This window comes from Enoplosus armatus, chromosome 2 (genome assembly GCF_043641665.1).
Source record: "Enoplosus armatus isolate fEnoArm2 chromosome 2, fEnoArm2.hap1, whole genome shotgun sequence".
NCBI lineage: Eukaryota > Metazoa > Chordata > Actinopteri > Centrarchiformes > Enoplosidae > Enoplosus > Enoplosus armatus.
In genome coordinates, this window is record NC_092181.1 from 20,543,308 (window position 1) to 20,567,854 (window position 24,547).

Here is a 24,547-nt window from a genome sequence, read left to right on the forward strand (position 1 = left end):
CAGGATACTGCATCATTTCTCTGCGAGAGATGTTGAGGTGGACAGGGACAGGAGGTGCGGTGATGTTAGATCACATTGCCAACACAGCAATCGGAGGTCTGGGGCATGTCGGAGGAGCGGGAGGCTCAGGTAACAGGAAGAGCTGTGAGACGATCAGGAAATAACACTGTCTCTTTGAATTAGCATTTCCAGCTAAAATAGGAGGATCAGAAACCTCTGGCCAGACTTCAGTTGGTCTGGATCATGTGACATATGAGGCAGAGATAGAAAGGTGCATGTATGTTTACAATGTGTGTCAGGGCTTGTAGACACAATAAAAAGGTAAGAATTGGTTGAATTGCTCAAGGACACTTCAGCAGAGATACTAATGGACTTCAACTTGAGTCATCTAGTTAAAGGGTGACCCTCCTGCTTATTACACACAAATTTGTGAGTGTCTGTCCATGTTTCTTACCAGGCGATTGATGCGTACAAACTCCTCTGGGCTCTTGGCCCAAGGTGGCAGCTCCACATGAGAGACTACAGTACCATCCTCCATCACTCCAAGGTTGTAACTGTTGGCGTTGACAAACATCTCGGGGAGGTAGTAGAACTCTGGGATCAGCTCCTGCAAGGAAACAGCACAGAGACGCATTTAAACTCACATAGTGGTTAATTACAACACTGCAAGCAAAAAGTAATCATATTAACATTTTCTAAACAGTGTTACCATTTGCGGCAGTTAAAAGTTCACCTAAATAGCTGACACAGGCTTAGTTTTGGGTATGGTGATAATGCTAAATGAAGGAAGCAAAGATGTTTCTGAAGGAGGCTCGGTGAAATTACCTATTAGCCCTACTAGAGGGGTCAGATTTGGAAGTTGTGAATGGTAGATCTGGATATGTCTAAGGAGTATTAAGGCAAGCTGACTGCTTTGTGTGAGTCTGTTACTACAGTTAGACGGTGGTGTTTTCTAAATTGTACAATTATTCATGAAAATTACATTTCCTTTGGCCACTACAGAATATGTCAAAAACCTCTGAGAGGGCACTCAGCTGTGGTTTTTCACTTTTCAGATGTACTCATTTGCTTTGTCTGTATCTAAGCAGTCCAAAAAAGTTTCCCCCCCTCTTCCACAACAACAGAAAAAGACAGTCAGCCAAATTCCTTCCTAACTATGATGATTTTATTTGGCTGTCCTAAACAACACAAAGTATTTTCAAATTGGCCGATGACAAGTGAAGAGAAATGTAGTTATGGCAGGAGATGTAACCCCATATGTTTAGCCATTCGTCATTCTTAACAAAGCAGAACTTGCCACAATGAGTGTAAACATTAAGATTGAGTTTGAGCTTAAAAACATGTAGATAAATCCATACCACCCTCCAGGCCTAAACTGTAATGTTATTGTTGTGTGTATGTCTCAATGATTATGACACACAAGGATGGACCAGTCTCAATTCTTGGCTGCTTCATGTAAATAGATAAAAGAGTACAGCGTGAAATGCATATTGCGTTGTAAACAGTTAGCAATAAAATTGATAATATAGTATACCATGTTTTCCTACTGTCTTAATATGTTCTCTATGATAAAGAGTATGGCTTCATTCCTCACTTCATTGGGGAACATTTGGGCATAGACAAAGTACATGAATATATGGGAGGCTTGTCTATGTTAGCATTGTAGTTTTCAATCAAATAAATATATTGTATTTCATGGCACGATTAGTGTTTCAAAATACAGACTAATAGACAGCATTTGTTTCAGGGATGCGATGGTAACCCTGCTGTCTGTGAATAAAGCTTGTGTGACTACAAATGCTGACTGGTCCTCTCGAGAAGGATCCAAAGATACAAACATGTTGACAGTCTGACATCAGAGACGAACAGCCGACACCAAGCTGACAGACCCTCGTGTGTCAGGCGAAGATTACGCCCTTTCAGCATGTAAATACTCCATGTTAAAACTTGAGCCTGATGAGCAGTTTTAGCAGTTTTATAAAACAGATTTTCAAGAGCCTGGTCAAATGCAACATGATCTCTAAAAAATACAAATAATAACATGATTCTTTTTTCAGATTAGCTGCACCTCTCATCAATGGGGTGAAGACATCCAATCAAATGAGCAAGCAAACACACAGGTTTAAAACAACACAGCACTTCCTCACTTCTGAAATCTCTTCACTCCACAAAACCTGACCTAAAACTAAAGGTCAACCTCTTAACGAGGCCTTCAGCTCACCCAGTTTCACTGGCTGCAGCCTGCTGTAAATTGAAGCAGGAGGTGGCAGGATGCATGCACACACACACACACACACACCAAGAAAACGTTGAGGGCTTAACTCCCCAACACTCAAGCCTGCCTTGCATGGACCATTATGTGCAGTGGCCCCTTTGCTCCGGCCTGGTCAGAGGCCAGCCCCTCTGATCCCCAATCCTGTCCTGTCATGGGTCACTGGAAGGGGCTCTGGCCTCTGGGCTCCTCGGCTACACTTCCACTGTTGCTACTTCTAACCCCTCTACTCTTCTCTCTCCCCCTCTGATGCCTTTGGGCTTAAGCTAGAGGTCAAGGGATTGGGGACTGGGGGTCATGCTAGCGTCACCCAGGCTAGAGACGCATTGAATCTTGGTGTTGTAACCTATTATCACCCCTTCTTTACCAGTGGGGTAAGAAAACACTGGGGCTTTTTGCCCTCTGGCAGGGACAGAGGGTTGCTGTGAATGGCTCCAATGCAAAAGCTAAATGCTGTACTTAGCATACTAAATTGATACATCTCGTCCCTAATTCCTCTTTTGCCTAGAACATGAATATGTGCGTCCGAGTGGATAAAGTCGACGGACTCTCATTCAAAATATGCTAAAAATTCAAACTGAATAAGGAAACAAAGTGATGTGGTCCAGATTTCCCCTTTATTTTGATCTGAAGTTGAGCTCTCACAGTTTGATCCACATTGACAGGTCTAGACTGAGAGAGCAAACGAGGGCTCTTGTTGAGCTTTCGCAATCAAGCATGGGCCAGCTACGTAGTAACACAATCCATATGTTTTATCGGCGGGATGTGAGGGGGGTGGTAAACGCAATCAAGCGTCAAAACCCCCAACACCACCGCTGTTCCCCCATCCAGTGACCCAGTGCCAGGAGACCAAGCAAAACCCAGCTTTGACATAGAATGTCTGACTGTAGTCGTAAATGTTTTAGGAGTGCAGTTAAAGTGTGCACTGGGAGTTCGAAGGCCCTCAGTATGAGAATGACCTGTGCTGTTGCAGGGCAGATCCAACAGCTCAGCAGAGTTTGGGGGCCCAATGAGCAGGGATTCAAGTCCAGGTTATAGCTGGCTGAATCTGAGACAGACGGCTGGGACAGATGAGGATTAGTCCAACGCTTTGATCAGAAGACCAGGAAGCTTTCATTGCATAGGGACAATGATTGGTAGTGACTGGACATTACTCTTTTGAAACCTTTTCTTCTTTGTCCTGTAAGGATGCTGGATGGGGATTTATTCTCCTGTAGTGCTCAGTCCTTTATCTCTTCTAACTTCTAAGCTTCTTACAAGTCAGCCATCTTAAAAGGGAAAGAAGGTAACTTTTCTGGAAAGTATTTTCACGTCACGTGTGAACATGCATCAGCGTCTAGAGTACCTTAACATCGGATGTGTCTCTCTGGCAGTTCCTCCAGGCCCGGGACACTGAGGAGAAGGTGCGGTCAGCATGGTCAAACTTCCCTCCTTGGAAGTTGAGGAAAAACGTGGTGAAGGGTTCCTGTTGATTAGAGAATAAAAGGGCTTAAATCTGAGCTCAGTATTCTGCTGCTGTAATTGGCAACATCTATTGTGATTGCTAAAATAGAATCCCTTGTTGTGCAATAAAAACATTCAAGAAAAGTCTGTGTTTCTTGCGGTTCAATACAGCACTATGTCAACAGATTTCAACCAAAATCTAGTCTTTTTACACACCCTCTAACAACCTGGACAGCAAAAATGAACAAGTGAAATAACAATAATCCCAGTGAGCTACTAAAGCCAATACACTCGTGCTACTGATGCATTTCTAATCATGTATAATCTTGTTAGGACTGATCAATAGCTGTCTGTCTGATGCAATAGCTCCCTAGTGACATGGACACAATATGCTGGGCCACAGCTACAAACCAGTACTGTAGGTAGCTAATTAAGTTCAGCCTGAAATGATGTAAGCCTCATATGTTTAAAAAGTGAGTTTAATCACATTGTACCTCAACATGCAGTTAAAACAAAAGAACAGGATTAAACACACTGTAAAATCTCACAAATAAACACAAAACAGTTTTCAGTTACTCTCTGATGTTAAGTTTGATCTTTAAGTGAGAGTTATAAGTGAGGGTTTCTGGTAAAGTGGCTTTAGAGTAAGCCCGCTAATGATGTGCAGGGATCAATGAGGTAACTCTACTGGGAGTCACTGAGACAGTGAGCTACTGGGACAATAACAGGAGAAAACTGCACGTTGGAGAAACTTAGTAACCTCCCTCTCCCTTGAGTGCAGTATGGAAAGATTGATGGCATCCATTCAACAAAAGGTACCAAAAGAGAGCACTCCAGTGCACAATGTGCTCTGCATATACCCTTCAAAACCAGATCTAATCACACTCAAAAAATGTTTTCATGGCAGACATTTAATTGCAGTTTTCTGTTATTACATGGAAACTTCATATAGTAAAACAAATTCTATGCAACAACAAACGAGGCACAACATGCATGTGATGCAATATTCAGCATACATATACTCTTAGTTTGATATAAATACATTTGTCATTAAGAATGAATGAATGACAATATGAAATTCTTTATACTTTTTTTTGGATGTGTATCATTATCTTTCACACTTTCTACAACACTTGAAAATCACAAAAGCTTTTTAAATTACCGTTAATTTAAAATGAGGCATATCTTTTATATACATTGCACTTACGATACGCAGTAGCCACATTAGAGTGAAGCTGGAGGTGGAATAGTGGGTGCCATAGTGGAACTTCGGCACCTGATCATCCTCCCAAGACTCATATCGCTCTGAAAAGAAGGCTGCCCTCTTGGGGTTCAGAGCACCAATGGGCTGTGGAGAAAATATATGTTAAAAAGGGGAAAATATAACCTCTTTTAATTGCTGCTTGGTGTGAAAATAGAGATAAAAACACATGGGTGTGATAGCAAAGGGAAAGCAGGGAGGCATTACTAAATTTTACTGTGAACACATTCAGGGACCACTCTGTGCAGCATAACAGTTGCAAGGCAAATGAAGCTGGTAACCTTTGTGCAATCTCAAATGAATATTAGATGATGTTTCCCTTCAGACAGAGATCAATCCTTTCCCACAGAGTGCTTTTTAGAGGCTGTGAAACTGAGCCCCTGCAGCTGTAGTCTGTCAGAGAAAACTAATGTTCTCCAATGAAAGAGTGCCTACAAGGAATATCAATAGCAAGGGCTGCGGGTTCCTTTAATTTCTACTTTTATTAATCTGTAACTAATATACTGGTCACCAGCACTATTTGTAGTCTAGAAAAATGGTTAAGTTGCATTAATTTTCCATCGCTCTACAAAACCAATAACCCTGTTCGGCCTGGCTATTATTTAAATACTCATTTATAGAAATCACTTTCAGGCTGGTTCAATTTTTATTAGTCTTCTGCTGGCTGTGCCTCATTCCCTCAAGCCCCCCTTCATCCCTCACACACACACACACACACACACACACACACACACACACACACACACACACACACACACACACACACACACACACACACACACACACACACACACACACACACACACACACACACACACACACACACACACACACACACACACACACACTCACACACACTCACACACACACAGAGCAGATCAATGGTAATGGAATGATGGCCTTTTGAGGGGCTAGTAGGGCGTGGATCAATTGGATCTCTTTCATATCATAGGGTGCCTGTCACAGCAAGACTCATCCAGGGCCAGGCATTGATATCGATCCGTGCTACGGCTACTGTTTTGTGTGGGTGTAATAGGCCATGCTTGTGTACATGTATCTGTGTGTAGCGGGAGTGATGCACGCAGGATTCACGCAGGATTCGCGCAGAAGTGGTTGCTGTTTTCGGTTTGGCGTGTGCATATATTTTGTAATTTTGTAAATAGTGTTCCTGAGTGTGTGTGGATTTACACGGCAAAATTCCTCGCGCCACCACACTGTGGCTCTGCGTTGACAGTGATACACTGTGGGCTTCCTCAGGGCCACTGGGGGTGGGTGAGTACACAGAGTGAATTATACATCAAGCCCATTGGTCTGATTTATAGCTCTAATAACAGTCGGCTCATTAAAAAAAGAAAAGGGAGAGGAGGCATATAAAATAAAAAAAGACTGAAAGTGCCACAGTGACAGAGAGAGGGGGAGAATTGTGTGAGTGCATGTGGGGGCTGTTGGTTTGCGCGAGCCCGACATTGTTTACTGCTGTAAATTACTGTGGGGCTGGCGCTCTCAGCTTACAGTAGCTACAACAGAGAGCGGCGGTGACGGCGCCGTACATCAGAGCAGAGCACCCGGCAGCGAGCTGATGGAGCGCCTGCTGCCGCCCAACCACAGATTGGCCTAATATGTCGTGGCAAAGGATAGCGGCTCTGATGAGGACTCAGATAAATGAACCAATCTTGTAGTTTTAATTAGACTAGAGAGTAAGCTACAGAACAAAGATGTGCTGGCGCTTTGAAGAGGTAAACATCAGAGAATTAATCTTGGATTAGTCCTAATCAGTTCTTCATCAGGCAGGTGGTGTTACAGAGCTACTGTGAGAAAAAAAATCACGTGAAATGACTAAAACTCAAGGGGAGGTGTCTCAAAACTATTTTGTACACAATTTTTGATCAGATCACCTACTGCATGTGAAGACAAGAGAAGTCACTTTACTGCAAAGCCAATTCTGCATCAGGAACTGAGTGTGTGTCACAAAAACATTAAACAGATAATTGAGATTACACATAATGTTACCTGTATGCCAACCAACCTGAAATGCCCTCCATAGTGAATTCGTTCAGTGAGTAAACTTGTCAAATTATTCTCAGGCTGAGAACAAAATTTTAAAACAAAATGTATACCCAGAGGAAAAACACCTTAAGGAACAACAAGGATCTTTCTGAGAACTATTATAAGAACATTATCCAGTGCTACTCTGCTTTGAAAACAATAATGGGTCACCGGTGATGAAGTATAATGGCTTACCGACGATTTGAGCATCACTTGGGCTTTGAGTCATAAATCAAAAGAGCCTTTTGAAAGGAGTGTTTATGTATAATGTCCTATTTAAACAGTGAAAATGGTGTGGAGGGCCTGGGGGATAAACATATGGGGCGCGTATGGTGAAATCAATACACCATTAGCTGATGTGGCTGTGAGTAGTAGGTTATAGCACAAAGGTACAGCGAATACTCAATAAATCCTCACTATTTCTGTTGCTATGTAAATGTAGACTACCTAATCTTTGGTGAGGGGGCTAACAATTCTTTTAATTGTTTGTTGTGCTTCATTAAAAGCTGTGCAACAACAGGAATGACCATGCTTATGCCTTCAGTGGAATTGTATGGCCCCAGTGACCAATTATGTTCATCCTACACATATCTATATGTAGGACAAGTGCATTTCTGTTGGGAAATGTGTGACAGCGTGCAGAACTGGAGTGTATGAAAGGGTAAAGGAGTAAAAAATCAGTTACAACTCTCGCAGTCAGTTCGAGTGTGTGCTTATCGTGACTACAATGTTATCTCGGGGGTCGGCGTTTGATGTCAGGTTGAGGTTAGAGTTTATGATAAGAAAGTCCCTGGGGTCAGAATGGCTCTGGCGGCAGGGAACATAAATTCTGTGTGGCCTCTGTTGTGCTGGGGATGATGACAGTGTGTGACACACACACACGCGTTCATGGCAATTTGGCTTCTCAATGTCACTGGAGGCTTCTCAGATGACCTGTTTCTATAAGAGACAGCCACCAACGTGACATAAAGGGGGGATAAGAGAGATGTGGATGGTGAGAACGAGAGACAGAGTGAGAGGCAAACTGAAACAATAAAGAGGAAACAAAGCAGGAGGTGGTGAATGATGCAGAGACAGACATACAGTAAAAAAAACTAACCATGAAGGTCAGAAAACATTAGGATGCAAAGAAAAGAAACACAGAGCACAAATGATCGCGAGTGCAGAATTGGAGGTGGGGGTTGATTTGGGGGGCTGTGCAGTGCTGCTTGCCCTTTTCCAGACACTGCATTCTGCCACGGTCCAGTGGTCATACACTGATATCACACGTGTGTCAACAACATGAATAAAACAGATGTAATAAAGATTGGCCTCCCTCCCCTCCTTCTCTCTCTCTCTGCTGCTCTGAGGAGAAAAAGAATCGCAAAGGATGGCAAATGATGTTGTTCTTCTTCTCTTACACTCACTCCTCCTCATTCTTTTGCTCTCAGACTGTCTTTCTGTTTCTCCTCCTTTCCCCCATCTCCCCTTCATTGACTTGGTCCCCGGGGCTGCGAGGCTTGACTGAGCACAGAGGCTGAGCTGTCCAAACTCCAAGGCAGTGCAAAGGAGAAGAGCAGGAGGCAGAAATGAGCTAAGAAACTGAGGGAGGGCTGCATGTTTGTGTGTATGTGTGAGTCTGTGTGTGTGTTTGTACAACTGTCACATTTCAGCCTACTGGGCAACATGAAGCCAGATAAACAGAGAAATTACGCAGCTTCATACAGTGTGGAAAGCTACACTGGGAGGGATAAAAACAGGACAGACACACAGTGGAGCAGATCGGAAGTGAAAGCAGGACTGGGGAGAACCTAAGGGACAAGGTGTTGACTGTTGGGGTGTTCGAATCTGTATGACAGGGCAGTGTGAAAGAATGGAAGTGTGAGTGGATGGTTCACGTGTTTGTAGTAAATGTGCACGGCAACTGTATTGCATTGGATTATATTGTGGAGGTGTTTTTTATTTTCCAACACACTATTTCCGAGGCTTAATGTATTTTCATGAATATGAATAGCTGAGGGCTCAGTCACACATACATTTGCATTGTGCTTTGGTGGAGGGTTCAACTTTGGTGACATTCTCACCTTTGACCAATTGCAAACTCTAAACTGTAATCTCTAATTTTATGGAAACATATACAGTTGAATGAGAAGTAACGGCATTAATCAGTAGATAATCAAGCTTCCAGCAGCATCTATTTCGCAAGGTTGTGGAACCATGTACCATTTCCTGGTGTGACAGGGGGCTATGGCGATGTTCAGACTGACAATAGCATTGCATCAAAAAAGAAAAAAAGGGAAGCAACATAACAACAGGGGTGCCCCGGCAGAAAAGAAATTGTATTTTTCTGTCAAAAAAGTTGGACAAAACACAGTGCAACAACATTAGGCAATGCACTGTATTTGATTGTTGGCCAATAAAATACATGCAAGCATACATTCCCATTGGGTTACTTGGTAACATGAAGATAAAGCTACGGTTCATCTCACATTCATCAAGATGAAGGATAAAATTAGTTCTGCAGTGCTAAATCTAAAATCCTGTCTCATAGTATCATAAACCGCTGCGAAGCATTTTGCCATTCAATAAACCTTAAAACTCATGGATGTTTTACACAACTGGACTTCGGGATCATATTTTATTGTCCCAAACCTACAGCAATTCCCCCACACCAGCACAGCCCCTTGTTTTTGTTTAACGCAATGCCATTTTTGTTTTGAACACAGCCTAACTGTATATGTTCCATTCTGTACCATTAGATGAGTAACCCTGCATGAACATGGGATGCTCCCAGGACCTGAACAAAAGCCCTCAAGTGTAACTCTGAAATGCATTTCCTCCAACGTATCCCCTGTCCATTAACACATGCCTTTTTGTTTCCACGGCTGATTTATTCAGTCATTTTGGTTTCAGCAGCAAGACAGTCGCTCAATCATCTCACTCTAAAACTAATCCTCTGTCCTCCCACCACCGGACAACATTACGCACAACTGATGTTCCATCCGACGAGGGGAGCTGGCAAGTTAAGGATGATGTTTTTTAGCCTTTTTCTCTGTGTGTGGAAAAGACAGGGAGTTCATGCGAGTAAATAATTGCATGTCTACTTACAACATGGGGGGAGAATCTTTTAAGCAGTTTCAGCTGCGTGAGTGCATTTATGTGCCAGGGAGCATCTTAGGGCAGGTCTCATTGTTTTAAGCCCAATCACTTGATGCCTGGAGCTACCAGGGAGTATTACTTCACTTCCTGGGGTGTTGCGGAAGGTCAAACTTGAAAGAATTCAATTATGAACTTTGAATTATGGACAGAAAACGGCAGCTAAACCAGAAAATGGGAGTCACAAGGAGAGAACATGAGCACTTTAAATCTGCTTTGACTGCTGCAAGGCAGGGGTGCCTCAACTAACACAAGTCAACAACTAATCATACAGATTACCTGTAATGTATATCACCTGCAGTTTGGGGAAATCTGTCACAGTATTACCTCAACTTCATATATTTGCACTTACATGAAACGGAGGAAAACACTGGATTTTGATTAGATTTGCCAACACACAGTAGATTAAGAGTAATACGTGCACATTGCTTTTAAACTTTGCAGCAAGTTTTAGTTTTTTAAGGTCCAAACAACCACATATTTGAGTAACTGAATGAGAAGGACAGAGCTACACCTGCGTAAAGATAGCAATCAGCCACCATTGACTAAAGAGCTAAACTATGATCAATGGCAATTACATGGCAACTAAATGGACTTTACGAACTGCACACACACACACACACACACACACACACACATACCCCAAATAGTTCCTCTATCTTAACTGCCCTCCCTCTCTTTGGGATCAAGAAAAAAAGCTGAGAAAAGGATGAGAGGAAGAGAGGATCTGCCTTAAGTGTCTTACCTTGGACAGATCTCTAAAGTTGCTTGGCAGAGTGAGGTCAAGTTCCTCTGAGTCGTAGTTGGTGATAACCCAGGGGAAGACCGGGTACTGGTTTAGGTCATTAAAGGTCCGACCTGGTTGAAGGAAAGAAAGTGAGAAAACACATGGTATCAAGGACTAACAACACCAGCTCAAAATGAAACTTTTGTGTTCGTGTACATTTCCTCTTTTGACATGTCTGTGGCACAATGTGCAATAACATCACAGGAGTTGGGTGGTGTCCTCACCGGAGATGGTGTTCAGAAAAATGAGGTACTCAAAGTTGGATATCTCGCGGCGTTGCCAGCGCTGGGTCATGTTGGATGCCTTGAATAGCTGCTTTGGTGTGGCCAGAGAGATACGTCTACAAAGAGAAAGAAAGAGAAACCGATATAAAACATTTGTAGCCACTCAATTGTTTCTTGCCCTGGTGACAGAGGACAAATAGTGTGAAGTAGAACTGAGCCAGTCACAAGATCACAAGAACAGCACTTAGCAGACTGGAGAAAAAAAAAGCCTCAGGCTAGATTATACTTTTGCAGTACAAATGTCAATATATGACAAATCTATTGAACTAACAGTCTTGCTAATTAAGAAGACAAATATGCAATAAATTGGAATGAATACACATATTTGTGTGCATGTGTGCGTATGCAGTAGGACAAAAATAAATGACCCCCAATCCAATTAAAACAAAGGAAAATGATGGAATTAATCACTGTCAGTTTGTGTGATTATAGTCATTAGGCCTCTCAAAGGGGAAAATACGACTTTTCAAATACGAGTGTACTACAAGACACACCATTTCTTATATTCTGTATTGTCACGAAGCAATAATGTGCATTAAAATACTTTCTATGTAGGCTTCTGTATTTTCTTTTAACCTCCCGTAGATCACAATTAAAATTAAACATTTAGAGGAGAAAAGACAGAAGGTGCTTGAAATTGGCAAAATGCTTTAAAAGCAGTAAGATTATATCCAATTATGAGCAATAATATTAAATGGATAATGAAGCGTGGTTGTGCAATTATTGTTGTTTCACTCTGGAAATGATATCATTTGTGCTATGCTGGCTGTATTTAGCTGGTGTGTGTGTGCGCTGAGCTGCCCTGTACAGCTGTCCTCAGGTCAAAGAGGCAAGGTGTCCCTGGCCTGCAAACTAGCTTGATTAATGAACCCGACACAAACACACACACATTCTCTCACCCTAACTCTCCTTGTGTGTGTGCATGTGCGTATGTTATACATACACACGCTGTCCTATATCCACACTGACTCATTACTGGACACACTTTCTTGCTCAGCCTGATTACATAGCCTTCAGAGTTCACTGTTGCTACGTGGAGCATTTTTTGTTTCCTAATACTGAGAAAATATTTCCCATAGATCCTAAATCTTGCTGTCTCACACACTTTACGTCCCCGAATTATTCACATATCTCACCAGACAACAACTGTCTCAGATTTATGATGACAAAAATTTCACAATATATAATGTGAAACTGAAAGAAATCCCTGTTGTATACGGAAAGATTTATACTTCACCGTGTCTTCAGATTTGGTTTGTACTCTTCAGTCTTGCTAGTGTTTTGCTTAAACTGTATTTGTACTCCCAAAAAATATTTTCAAACTTTTGAAATTCAACTTACAGAAACCTGCAGTTCATGTGTACTATGTGCAACTTTTACCCAAAACAAATGTTTTACTCTTCATGAGGTTTCTTTCTTTTGGTTCTTTTTTTCTTATCCAAATCAAGGACAGAGTCATATGCTGGATGTATTATATGTATTATATGTAAGTCCTTTGAGGAAAATAGGTGATTTGTAATTTTGGGTTATATAAATAAAACTGACTTGATAATTACACCTTTACCACCATATAATAATAATAAAAACTAAACAAATTTATATAGCACCTTTCAAAGCACAGTTACAAAGTGCTTTACAATTAAAACAGAACACATTAAAAACAATGTATTTACTCAAAGCTGGTTGCATCCCATGATTAAAATATGCCATTAAAAGGCACCACACAGTATGACTTCCTCCTTTCATTTCTCTTCATTTCCACAGGGCATACTGGGACCACACATGCCAGCAGCTGGGTTGGGCTTGGGTTCGGCACTGCCCGGACACAGAGCAGACATGATGTGAGGGAGGGTGGGGGAGGGGGTGTGCCCTGCAGGCTTACAAGCAACTATTTGCTTCACACTGATGGAAATAAATAAATGAACTGGACTGTGTTTGTGTGAAGCCAATTATGTTTGGGAGGTGAAGAGAGAGGGAGGGAGGGATGCACAAATCAGTGACCACACCCCTGTGTGCACATGACGGCAAGAAAGGGAGGGGGGAAATTCAGTTTGGAGGTCTATGGAGAACAGTGTGAATGTTCTCTAATCCAACTTCACTACCTCTAACTACCACCACCTTTCCATAACTTTAATATTATGATTTGTTCAAATCTGTTTGGTTACCTGCAGAGAATATTTAATTTAATAGTGTATTTCTGTGTTCAGCTGTGTCTCACCTGGTCTGTGGAAGACCAAAGTTCGTGCCCACCCCAACACGTGGAAGACTGTGGACCACCTTCTTGACTGTGGCTGCATCTGGGAAGTTCAACATGACTGCCGCTGTAGAGAGGAACAGAAAAACATCTAGTTATAGCTTTATATTCCACCACACTGCCACTTAACCCTTGATAAGCATGTCTCCAGTATTATTCCATAAAAAGCATATCATTATCATTATCGGGTGCAGTCTTACTTCTGTTGGCCATGAAGATTTCCAGAGCAGTATTCTGCAGTAGGTAGCGTCTGGAAAAGACAGCACGGATCTCTGTGAACAGCCATTTTCCATGCAGACCCTCTGTATAGGCTAGAATCTGGAAGACAGAACAGGAAAAGAGAAACCGAAGGAAAGGGTGTTAATGAATTAAGAGGGGATAATGAAAATGGAATAAGGAGAGGACATTTTTAAAAAGAAAGAAACCAGAGAAGGACAGTAGAGATCAGAGGAAAGGAAAGGAGGGGAAGGGAAGGCTAAGGTAAGTTCATTTTTCACACAGTGATGGCACGACGGCCTGAACAGCACGATTAATGTCTTATATTGATCAGCCTCAATGAAAAAGAGATTCCTTCAGCAAGAGAATGGGCGCTATTCAGCTGGAAGGAGTGAAGGAAATGTTTAGTTCACTAAAAGATAATCCATATTACAGCATACAGGTGACTAGGAATATCAAAAAATTACAATACATATATAAAAAAAAAGATATTGTTTTGATATATTGTGATGGTTTGATGTGACATGGGCAAGGTTAAGAGCCTATTTTATGCTAAACATCAGATTAGACAATTTTCTGTATTTCCATGGAGGTAACTGACACAGGGGTCGAACAATACAATGTTGGCTAGCTCCAGATTTTAAAATGCTTCAATGAGCTGAGCTTAATCTGTCCCCATGGAGATTGCGGTAGCTGTCAGAGTAACTTGTTATGATGGCTGCCTCAGTGCCCGACAGACCCAGATGCTTGGCCCTGCCCCTGTGATTCGTACCCCTACTAATCCAGCATTTAGATTTGCTACTAACCTACTTAGCACTGCTTTGTTAACTAGGCTTTGGTTTCAACCTCTGCTTTTAGTTTCAAAAGCGTCTTCTGACATGGGGGGGAGGTGTACAGGGACATGGTAGAAAGGTAAAGGGGACACTTTAGGCTGTCACAGCATGGTTCATAGGCTGTGTTATTAATCAGAAATATTAAAATGTGAGCTAGCAAGCTAGGCCTAGTGTTAAGTTAAAGGAGCTCATTAAAGGCAGGGGACAGCAGAGGGGACCAGCTGAGGCCTTTGCAAACCAGCTGAGGACAGCCTCTCCCTCGCTGTCTCTATGAAGAATAAGATCTGCCTGCATCACAGAATCACTTCAAAGTCTCTGGAGTTCAATTAAATGTGGATTAGTGGCTCGGAGAAGCTGGCTGGGGCGGCATCCGTCAGCTTCCTATCGTCCTTAACAGGGGTTCAAGATGACTATACCAGTAACCGCCAGCCTGTAGCCAACCCTGTCACAAAATATTTTTCACCATCAAGGAAAAGGTATTTCTTAAGGAAAACTAATATATTAGCAAGAAGTGAAAAAACATCTTTAAGCAAAGTTGTTAATTTCAGATATCACATTCATCATATTCACTCACTCACATTAAACTTAGACTGCAAGTATAAATGGCACAATGCAAGTAACTCATGCCTGTACAGTAAATATAAAGCTACAGCCAGCAGTGGGCTAAACTAGGCTAGACTGGAAATTTCCAGTCTTTATGTTAAACTACGTTAGCTGGCTGCTGGCGGTAGCGTCATACTTAGTGTACAGACAAGAGAGAGGTATTAATCTTCTTATGTAACAAGGAAGCAAATAAATGGATTTCCCAAAATGTTGAATTTTTCTTTTAAATTACACCAAATTGAGGTTTAGGCGTTAGGGTTAATTTTTCCCCATATTATAGGATTGGATGTCTACATAAACAGACAGCTAGGGACACAAAGCACAGCTTCTCACCCTCCCAACAGTCTTATTGCAAGTTGAAACAATTTAATTTTGATGACAAACAAGCTAAGACACCTGATTCGTTTGCTCTACTGACAGACATGATGTCGATCAGATTCCCATTTCACGGAAATCCCAGTATATGTCATCCCCGACCAAAGAAATTTTAATTCTATTTCTTTTTCAATTTAAAAAAAAAAAAAACACTTTCTGCTTCTATCTGATCAAAAATGAAACTCCTGTTTTCAGGTGTATGATGAGTGAGTGTAACCTTTCACCTCCAAAAAGGGAGTGGTTGACTCATTTCATCCCCAGGAATACACTCACAGACCTCCTGACAGATGTCAAGAAGATGCCCAGGGCTGATGTGATAAAGTTGCAGTCTCTGATTCCACAGATAGATATGACAGTAGAGGAGGCAGCCAGATATCATATTTTTCCCTGGACCAATGAATCTTCTGAAACGCTGTAAATAGCACTCTATGTTCCCAAGATCATTGTCCCTATCGGCAGCGCCCTTTCCCTTGCAGATGAAAAAGCAGAGCGGGTGACAAGGAGCGTGACAAACTATCCGTGCTGTAATGCTCTAGCCGTTCTGACCAAGTCTGGACAAATTACAATGGTGTGGAGGTTATTGTCCGAGCTGGAATTATGGCTGCGCCAGCTTCTCCTGTGATAAATAGTAATGGTGGAACTGAATCAGTCAGGCTCAAAGAGATAAAAACGCTACAGAGGCAGAGGAGGAATTAAAAAAAAAAAAAAAACCACCAAACCCAGACTGTGCTAGGTCTCGCGTCACATTTACATTTTACCATCCGAACAAAAAAGGGTTGTTAAATTTAAAAATGAAATGATTGAGGTTGAGAAGAGGACAGAAGATCCCATACAGGAAACATAAAAATGATCAGGAGCTTATATGTCAACATGATTGGTTGAGTATAGAGAGCAGTTTTATTGATGTTTCATTTCACGTGGAACATTATCCATGGATTCAGGTCTGGTGCGTCCCGAGATCAATTTCAAAAGCGTCATGCGGGAGGACACAGCCAAACAGAAAACAAAGGAACTAGTCTTGATTGCAATGCTTTCTCTCCCTCTCCATCTCTCCCTCCTCCTCTTTCAACCTGTTTGTGCGCCGGGCTGCTGCTCATTTCTGAAGCACTGTCGTTTGTCTTTGTCAGATGCCCAAAAGACTGCGGAATGAAGAGGGACACATGAAGAGGGGCCGGGTGACTGTGGCTACGGTGTGTAAACACACACACACACACACACACACACACACACACACACACACACACACACACACACACACACACACACACACACACACACACACACACACACACACACACACACACACACACACACACACACACACACACACACACACACACAACGGTCATCACTGAATCTCGCAGACAGTCCTTGCCAGTGAGTCCTCTCCATCACCCTTTCCTTCGCAAACCCAGTCTCCTTTACCAACCACTGGCTCTTTAGAAACATAGGTAAAGTCAGGTGGAGGAACATGGTGACACAGATGAGATTTAATTGAAACTGCACTGAATTAGGGGAGAGTTAGGGGAGCAACAGACCAACTATCAGCAGCTGAAGATAGATGGGGCTCTCAACTGCGTTCGCCGTCGCCAGGCTGAGCATGTGTGTGTTTTGGGGCTGATAAGACCCTCGAGTTGAAGACGACGGAAGCCAGTGGCAATTCCTAGTAAACCCTTATTTGTCATGAAATATAAAAAAGAAAGTCTGGTTTTAAAAGCAATAGTGTTGTTTGAATGCTTGAAATTGCTCACAAACAGTGTTTGATAAGTGGTATATGCATATTTGCTCGTTCAGTTTAACGTGCTGTGCATCCTTGACAGAAAATGAGGTGATTGAAGTTCAATTTGTTGCCTGTTATTAAGTATTTCCGCATGGCTGCCTCAGTTAAAGGATAATGGATGAGGGATTTATTATTACCTTTTGGTCAAATGAAGTGGTGTGGGAGATAAGGTGATGAAATTAATGAGCGGGAGGAAGAGAGGTGATCCATCAACATCAAAACGGAGACGAGGGACAAGCGGTATTGGGAGAACTTGATAGAATTCATAATAAAAAAAACCTGTGGACTTATCAGCATGTAGAGTTGCTTATTGCTTTCATTTCCCAAAAGCTGTCTACCTCCCACTCTTCCACACATCATAAAATTACTTTTACAGAGGTTGCAAAATTCCAAAGACTTGTACTAATTAAACGGGATTCCCCCTTTTCTTACTCAAAAGTCACAAACACAAAGTAAACCACTGCACATAGGTAAATCAGAGCCATGTGGTTTGTGACTTTTTCTCACTTGACTGACCACAGAAAGAAGCCATCTACAATAACCAGAGTTTCAGTGGACCGAGACGCTGGCAGCGCTTTTACTGCAGCAGCAAATGAGAATGAAAGCGCAGACAAACACAAGCTGACGTTTAAGGGCTTTTTGACACTCTCATCTGCTGCATCCACAAAGATACTGCTGTTCACAACTCTTATAATCCTACTCTCACTGTTCCTTACCCTCTTGTTCACTCTTGTTCACCTCCTCCCCCCTCGCCTTTACCCCCACCATCCTCTGTTCCACACTGGTAAACGAGGCCTTGTCACCCCCCATCAGTAAATGAGTTCATCGGACTAACGAGCAAGCAAAGGGCCCCGACACACTAACAAGGGTCTGTTGGCTGCCTGTGCCTCTGGACCAATCAGGACCTGCATCACCATTGACACAAAGCCTCCCCGAGCCCTCTGGAGCCAATTAAGACAGATTTTGCTTTTGAGATTGAGTGATAGCCTGAAAAAAAGATAGGAGGAGGGAGTAGGAAGGACAGAGCACTGTGCTGGAAAGAGACACAGAAAGATATATTTTCATTGAAAAGATTTCTTGAAAGAGGTATGTGTTTGAATCAATACCCATTACAGGCAGATGGTTGGTAAGTAGTTGTTTGGAGGCTGTGCTCCGGGTGAAATAGGCAAGTCATTCAAGAGGAAAACAATGCTCCCTCACCGTAAGAACCTGGAATCATATGATCTTAAGACAGTGCAGCCACATGACTCTACTTTCACGCTCCAGCAGTTATCCGGTAGCCTTTGTGCAAGAGTATGATTTAACCAACTGGCCATGACACCATCTCTGACTAGCCATGTTCTCCGTGATTGTTGAACTATGCGAGTAGTGTAGCTGAGAAAGCAGTGAAAATATAAATATATATAAACAGCATAAAAGTGAATTACATGACTGTAGACCAATCAACAGCAAGGTTACCAAAGTTAGATGAGACCATTGATACCACTCTCAGATCTATTCCTGAGTTTCCTGGCAACCTTAGGGTGACAACAAAACTCTCCACTGTGCCCAGCCAAGAAATTGTCCTGCACACAACCCCCCAGTAAAACCACAAATTGGCATTTTTACACCTCACTTTTTAATATGGATTGAACAAGATATAATGGTTAATTAGTGAGTTTTAGAGGTGTTGGTGGGCGTGTAATGTTACCTTTGAACAGAGCCAGCCTAGCGGTTTCCCTGTTTCCAGTCTTTATGCTAAGCAAAGCTAACCGGCTGCTGGCCGTAGCTTCATACTGAATAGGCAGATATGTGAGTGGTATCAATCTTCTCATCTAACGCTTGGCAAGAAAGTGAATAAGCCCAAAATACTAAACCATCTCTTTAACACAGCACTAACTAACCAAATTCAACAGGTACAAATATCTATTAATAAGCAGCCAAAATATATTATCCATTATACCTTGAGTTTATGTATAAGACAGAACGGACAATGCTGGTAGAATATTGGACACACTGTCAACAGGCTTCAATGTAAGTTGTCCAGAGCATTTGTGTCCACCGATGATTGATAGGCACAATTGTTCTACCATCATGTAACTAAATTCAAGATGTAATCACTGTTCACACATAAAGGTCTATTTGCCTTGAGGGAAGTAAAACAAACTACAAGGTCAAAAAAAATAAACAAAACTATGAAGCTGCGCTGGAGTGTGAGAGAATTAAAGAAAAATAAACAAGCCCAGCTTGCAGCAAGTGTGAGCATATGAAGGCTAAAGGCTCAAAGCATTCAGTCCTAAACGTCACCCAGTAAGAGTTCGCACTCCCTGAAGAAAGTCCCCTTTGAAAGGATCTTTGGGGCCACTTAGTCTGAATTTAGCCTAATAAGGATTAAACCCCTTTCTGGCCCTTTTCACTGTTTGCCAACAGGTTAGCCTTTTCTCCTTCCCTTTCCTTTGCTGCTTAGCCTTTTTGAAGTGGGAACAAAAAAAAGGTCTTGTGTGGATTTAGGGAAATGCTGCAGTGGTCTCAGGGTTAATTGGTAGAGAAGTGAAGACTTCAGTGCATTAACTCATTAAACATTCAGCCTTTGGCCGTAGGCTATGGGGACGAAAGCCTCAGAAGGGCCTTGAAACATAATAAGATACTAAAGCGACGATACTAAACACTAATGGTGGCAGTAGTGGGGATATACATAAACATAGAACTCATAATCAACTCATAGCGTCAGTAAATAAGAATGTACCAACACCAAAGTGTTACGTATTTTGGCAAATTACACAGAGATAGCACTCAGGGAAGCCCAAGTATATAATATGGCCCCAATTTTATTTTTAAATATTAAAGATCAGCGCTTCCTTTTTTATCGCATCACAGCTTAGAGTGGGGCCGCAAAGGACAGAGTTAGTGGCTCAAAGGTGATGGGGAACAAAGGATGGATAAGGCTACATAAGTGAGGGGAAGAGGGGTATGAAATGCAGCAGACATCCACAAATTGAGAAGATCCTCTCTGCTGTCTTTGCATTATCACGATGCACATTTAAAACCTTTATCATTAAGATTCTACATTCAAAATTGATTCAAGTTTGAATCTAACTTGATTTTGGACAGTGCAATAAGGAAAAGTCATGGCACACAGAACTAGAGTTAACTTAGTTAACTTTAACAGTCTTTAATTGGACAACAATACAGCAGTAACAAAAATGAGCCGTGAAAACAAAGATCAGCTTTGCACTAGGATATAGTGTTTGTAAAATGCACACCTAAGATACCAGCAGCTACATATAAGACCTTAATAGTATTGCGGGGCACTTGTTGAGATTGTACTGAAAGGGCTTAAATAAGTTCCTTGATTTGTCAAGCTCATCAGTAAACACTTGCACATCAGGAAAAAGGCGGAAAAGAATGTACATGCTTTTCACCAATATTCAGAAAATCAAGGAGACAGCCCAGAGCCACCACTGAAGCACAGGAGCCGTTTTAGACTCAATGCTATTGGCCCCCCACTCCCCTATAAGCTGCCATGGCAAACATCAGACAGGTTACGATCGCTGACCGGCTCCTATCGCATTCTCCCCGCTTTTCTTCAATCTCTCATTTTGCCATTTAGTGATGGATAGGCCTTTTTCGAGGTTGGTGCGAGGCTTCGCTGAAGTAAATTCTTTTCTAATCCGGCTATTGTCACCAGCTTAAGTGGGTGTGGGGTGAAAAGTACACCCCTCTTGGGGAATTCGGGGTTGGTTGTCCAAAGCGAAAGAAGAGGGAGAGAATAGGACTTGTGTTTTCAGAATTTGAAGGTGACTCAATTGGAGCTACAGGTTTATCAGTGACAAGCATTTTGAATTACAACTTTAATAGAGTGAATTAAATTAGTAAGCATCCTCAATTATGAACTAACTAAAATATAAATTAAGTACAACAAGACTCATTTAAATGTGCTATTAGTACATGCCTGTCTACTATCTACGCCTCATCTGGTTTCTTGTTAAACATTTTTTGGGGGGGAGTTCATCCAATCGGGGGTCTTAAGATAGAGGGTGTCACATGCTGTACGAACTGCAAAAGAATTGTGATTTGTTTGAGCTATAAAAATAAAACTGATTGAGTTTTTAGGCAGAACAAGTTGTACAAACTGATGTATCAGTTGTTAAAACACACATTAGCAAAGGTTATTTTACATTTTACATCCAGCAAACACGGAGCAACACTAGCATTCATTTGGAGTTATGCTTTGGCCACCTGACAAATGCAAGTTCAATATTCGCTCTCCTTGTAGCTCATTTTCACTCCTAAGGGAAACATCTGGCTCTAAAACTGCTAAATGTTACACTACGTTCACCAGCTAGTCTCTAACTGTGTCTGCAGTTTAGTGCTGGGCAGGCAGTGTACAGTGCGTTTATAAGAGAATTATTTGCTGCAAATTTGCTGCTGCATTCGGAAAGGAGGCTGATGAGAGAGGTGAGAGTGAACCAAAACAGTAAAGTTGTGAGTTACAAAAGCAAAACAATGAGCTGAAAGAAGCTAAAACGCTCCTTAGACCTGAGGGGAACTGCAGAGTTGGTGATAATTATCTGTGGGTTTTCACATTACACGTGTCATTTGATCCATTGTCAATCTAGAAACTTTAATTAGTGCAGCTTTAAAGATAATAAAACAAGTATTGCTAGTGGTTCTGACATTTCACTAGCCAATTTAACTTGGACTCTGCATTTAATTTTACTATACAAATTGAATGACTGAGATTGCTGGTGTGAAACAAATTTGATGTGCATCATCTTTTGTTACTGAGATGTTAGGTTAACAAGATGGGCAACTAATGGTTTAGAGAAGTCACTACAACAAAAATGTTACATTTGCTTCTACAGAGCAGAAGTAAAGCTCTGTTGTGCTGATGTCTGCTAGAAAGGAGTCTTGGATGAGTAAGTAATCTGCAGAATGTCTCTATGGATGTGCTATTTTAGCCAGACTGGATGGGTCATTAACCCTAATGGCAATGGAGGCACCAGAATTCAGCAATGTAACATTCTGCTCTCTGGCACGAGATGTCTTTACACAGAGTACACATCAATGCCGTCAGCTTAGAAATACATCTGGTTAGAATTACTCGATTTCTTTTAGGAATTAACAGCTAAAATGAATATTATGTTCTAGTCATTTTGCCTTTGTATTTATGAGGCATTCTAAGATTAGATATACAGATACGAGGAAGCTCAACAACACACATATTTACTCAAATTTTACGACATATGGATCTAGTTTTATCATCTGAAATGCAGCACAGACCTTTCTCGCAAAACAAGACCACATTTACAATTCCAATTTCCAATATGCTGGGCTGGACATCGATCTTTCAATTGGAGCCCGGTGTCTCTGACCTCAGCTGAATAACACAGGCTTGTGTGAACAGCAGGTACACAGGTGCTGATTGTAATATCAGTAGCCTACCAGGCAGACTGGCATCCATAAACAGGCCTATCCATCAGGCTGGTGTGTTGCCTTTGACACGTGTGTCAGAGGGAGCCGAAGAGAATAAATGATGGAGAGAGGGGATCAATCAAAGGAAGGGAGGGGAGGCACCTGCCCCTGACTGGCCCAGTCAAGCCCAGAGATGGAACATGATGGAGGGGCTAGGCTCAGGTGCAAAGAGGGGGTGGCAGCTCTTTGTCTGGAGGTGCTTGGTTAAGTGTGAGCCAGGTCTCGGCCACAGTGGTCTGTGGCTGTGTTAAGGTCCCAAGTCAGGTCACAAACAGAGTGACAGAGAGAGACCAAGCATGTTTATTAGTGAAAAGAGATGGGGTAGTTGTTTGTGAGTGTGCGTGTGTGTGTTAGAGAGAAGAGCAATTGGAAGGGAGACATTAGTCATCATTAGGTGCCGAGATGACACTGTGTCTAATGGTTCTTTATGTGATTGCCAATGTGGCAATCCTTTTCTTGATCTGTCCTACCTGGTTACCACTCGCTGCAGAGATTCATCAGCAAGCTTTGCACAAGAGTCACAGTTTACATTTAATCAAGGGCAAAAAAGAAAACAATCAAATATCTCCTGACTGAACTGAAACTGTCTGATTAGAACTGCAATTAAAGAGTCTACAGACATGCTACCACTGACTAAGTACCACTGTACTTAGCCTCAGTGGTGCTTTGAGCTGAATGCTGTCGTCAGCATGCTAACCTACTCAAAGTGACAAAGCTACGTTTTGCATTGATCAATACTTTGGTCAAAGAACCAACTGAATAAATTAGAACATTTCACTCAAACCCACAAATGTCAAACTCATAGTGGCACTGTGGGAAACTGAGGGATCACAAAAGTTCACTAGGATTCATTATCTGGGAACCACGAATGTCTGTAGAACATTTTGTGCCAATTCATGTGACAAACAATACTTTGCTGGATAAGTAAAGCTTCGACCTGCTGGTGGCCCTAAAGGAATATTCAGGGGATCATCAAAATCAGTAGGATTCATCCTCTGGGGACCATGAATGTCTGTATGAAATGTCATGTCAATCCATTCCATAGCTGTTGAGATATTTCACTAAAAACCAAAAGTGTCAACCTCATGTCGGTGCTAGAGGAAAAGTCAGGGAATCACGAATATTAGTAGGGTTCATCTTCTGAGGAACACAAATACCTGAACAAAATTTCATGGCAATCAATCCAATATTTCAGTCTGAGCCCAAGTGGTGGACTGTTCAACGGACAGACCGACATTGCCCTCCCTAGAGCCATGCTGCAAGCATTTTGAATTTTCCCCATATATTTCACTTGATCTCATGACAATGGTCAAAAGTACAACAGATATGGTCCATAAGCTAAAGGAGGGGCCAGCATCTTGGGTTCTCCAAAGCTTTGAAGCCCATCATTAACAAGTCTTTCTCCGTCACTCTTAAACACTCCACATCTGGCCAGAGGACCGCTGACCTCATCCCTACAGAATGAGTTCATCATCGCTGATATAACCTCACTCACACAACTGGAGTGAAACACGAGAGACTATATCACAACCATCAATGTGGCTTGAGACTCAAAAGGGAAAACAGAGGTGCGGTGCCTATGCATTTCGTGTGAGTGGGACAGAGAGAGAGATAAAGGACAGAAAAGAAGGTAACAAGACTTTACTGCTCTACTGGGGAACAGAAATTCACTTCAGGAAGCTTTAAACCTTTATTTGGCCTTATCTCCTCTAATTGGCTTAAATCATTCCTAATTGTTTGCACATGTTGTTATGTTGAGTAGCTCCCAAAGCCTGGACCATGACTTGACATAAGCAGTGAGGCA

At 42.0% G+C, this 24,547-nt stretch overlaps 1 protein-coding gene across 1 annotated transcript in view; it reads right to left on the reverse strand.

The window, feature by feature from the left end:
- The window catches only part of lrba (LPS-responsive vesicle trafficking, beach and anchor containing), a 178,086-nt gene that overhangs the window by 37,833 nt on the left and 115,706 nt on the right, over window positions 1-24,547 (reverse strand). The window contains exons 40-46 of the mRNA XM_070912728.1: window positions 13,683-13,800; window positions 13,447-13,549; window positions 11,169-11,284; window positions 10,903-11,015; window positions 4,923-5,063; window positions 3,618-3,737; window positions 455-607 (exon numbers count right to left, since the gene is read on the reverse strand). Of these exons, the coding sequence (XP_070768829.1) occupies window positions 455-607; window positions 3,618-3,737; window positions 4,923-5,063; window positions 10,903-11,015; window positions 11,169-11,284; window positions 13,447-13,549; window positions 13,683-13,800 (864 nt within the window). The remainder of the gene's footprint in view (window positions 1-454; window positions 608-3,617; window positions 3,738-4,922; window positions 5,064-10,902; window positions 11,016-11,168; window positions 11,285-13,446; window positions 13,550-13,682; window positions 13,801-24,547) is intronic.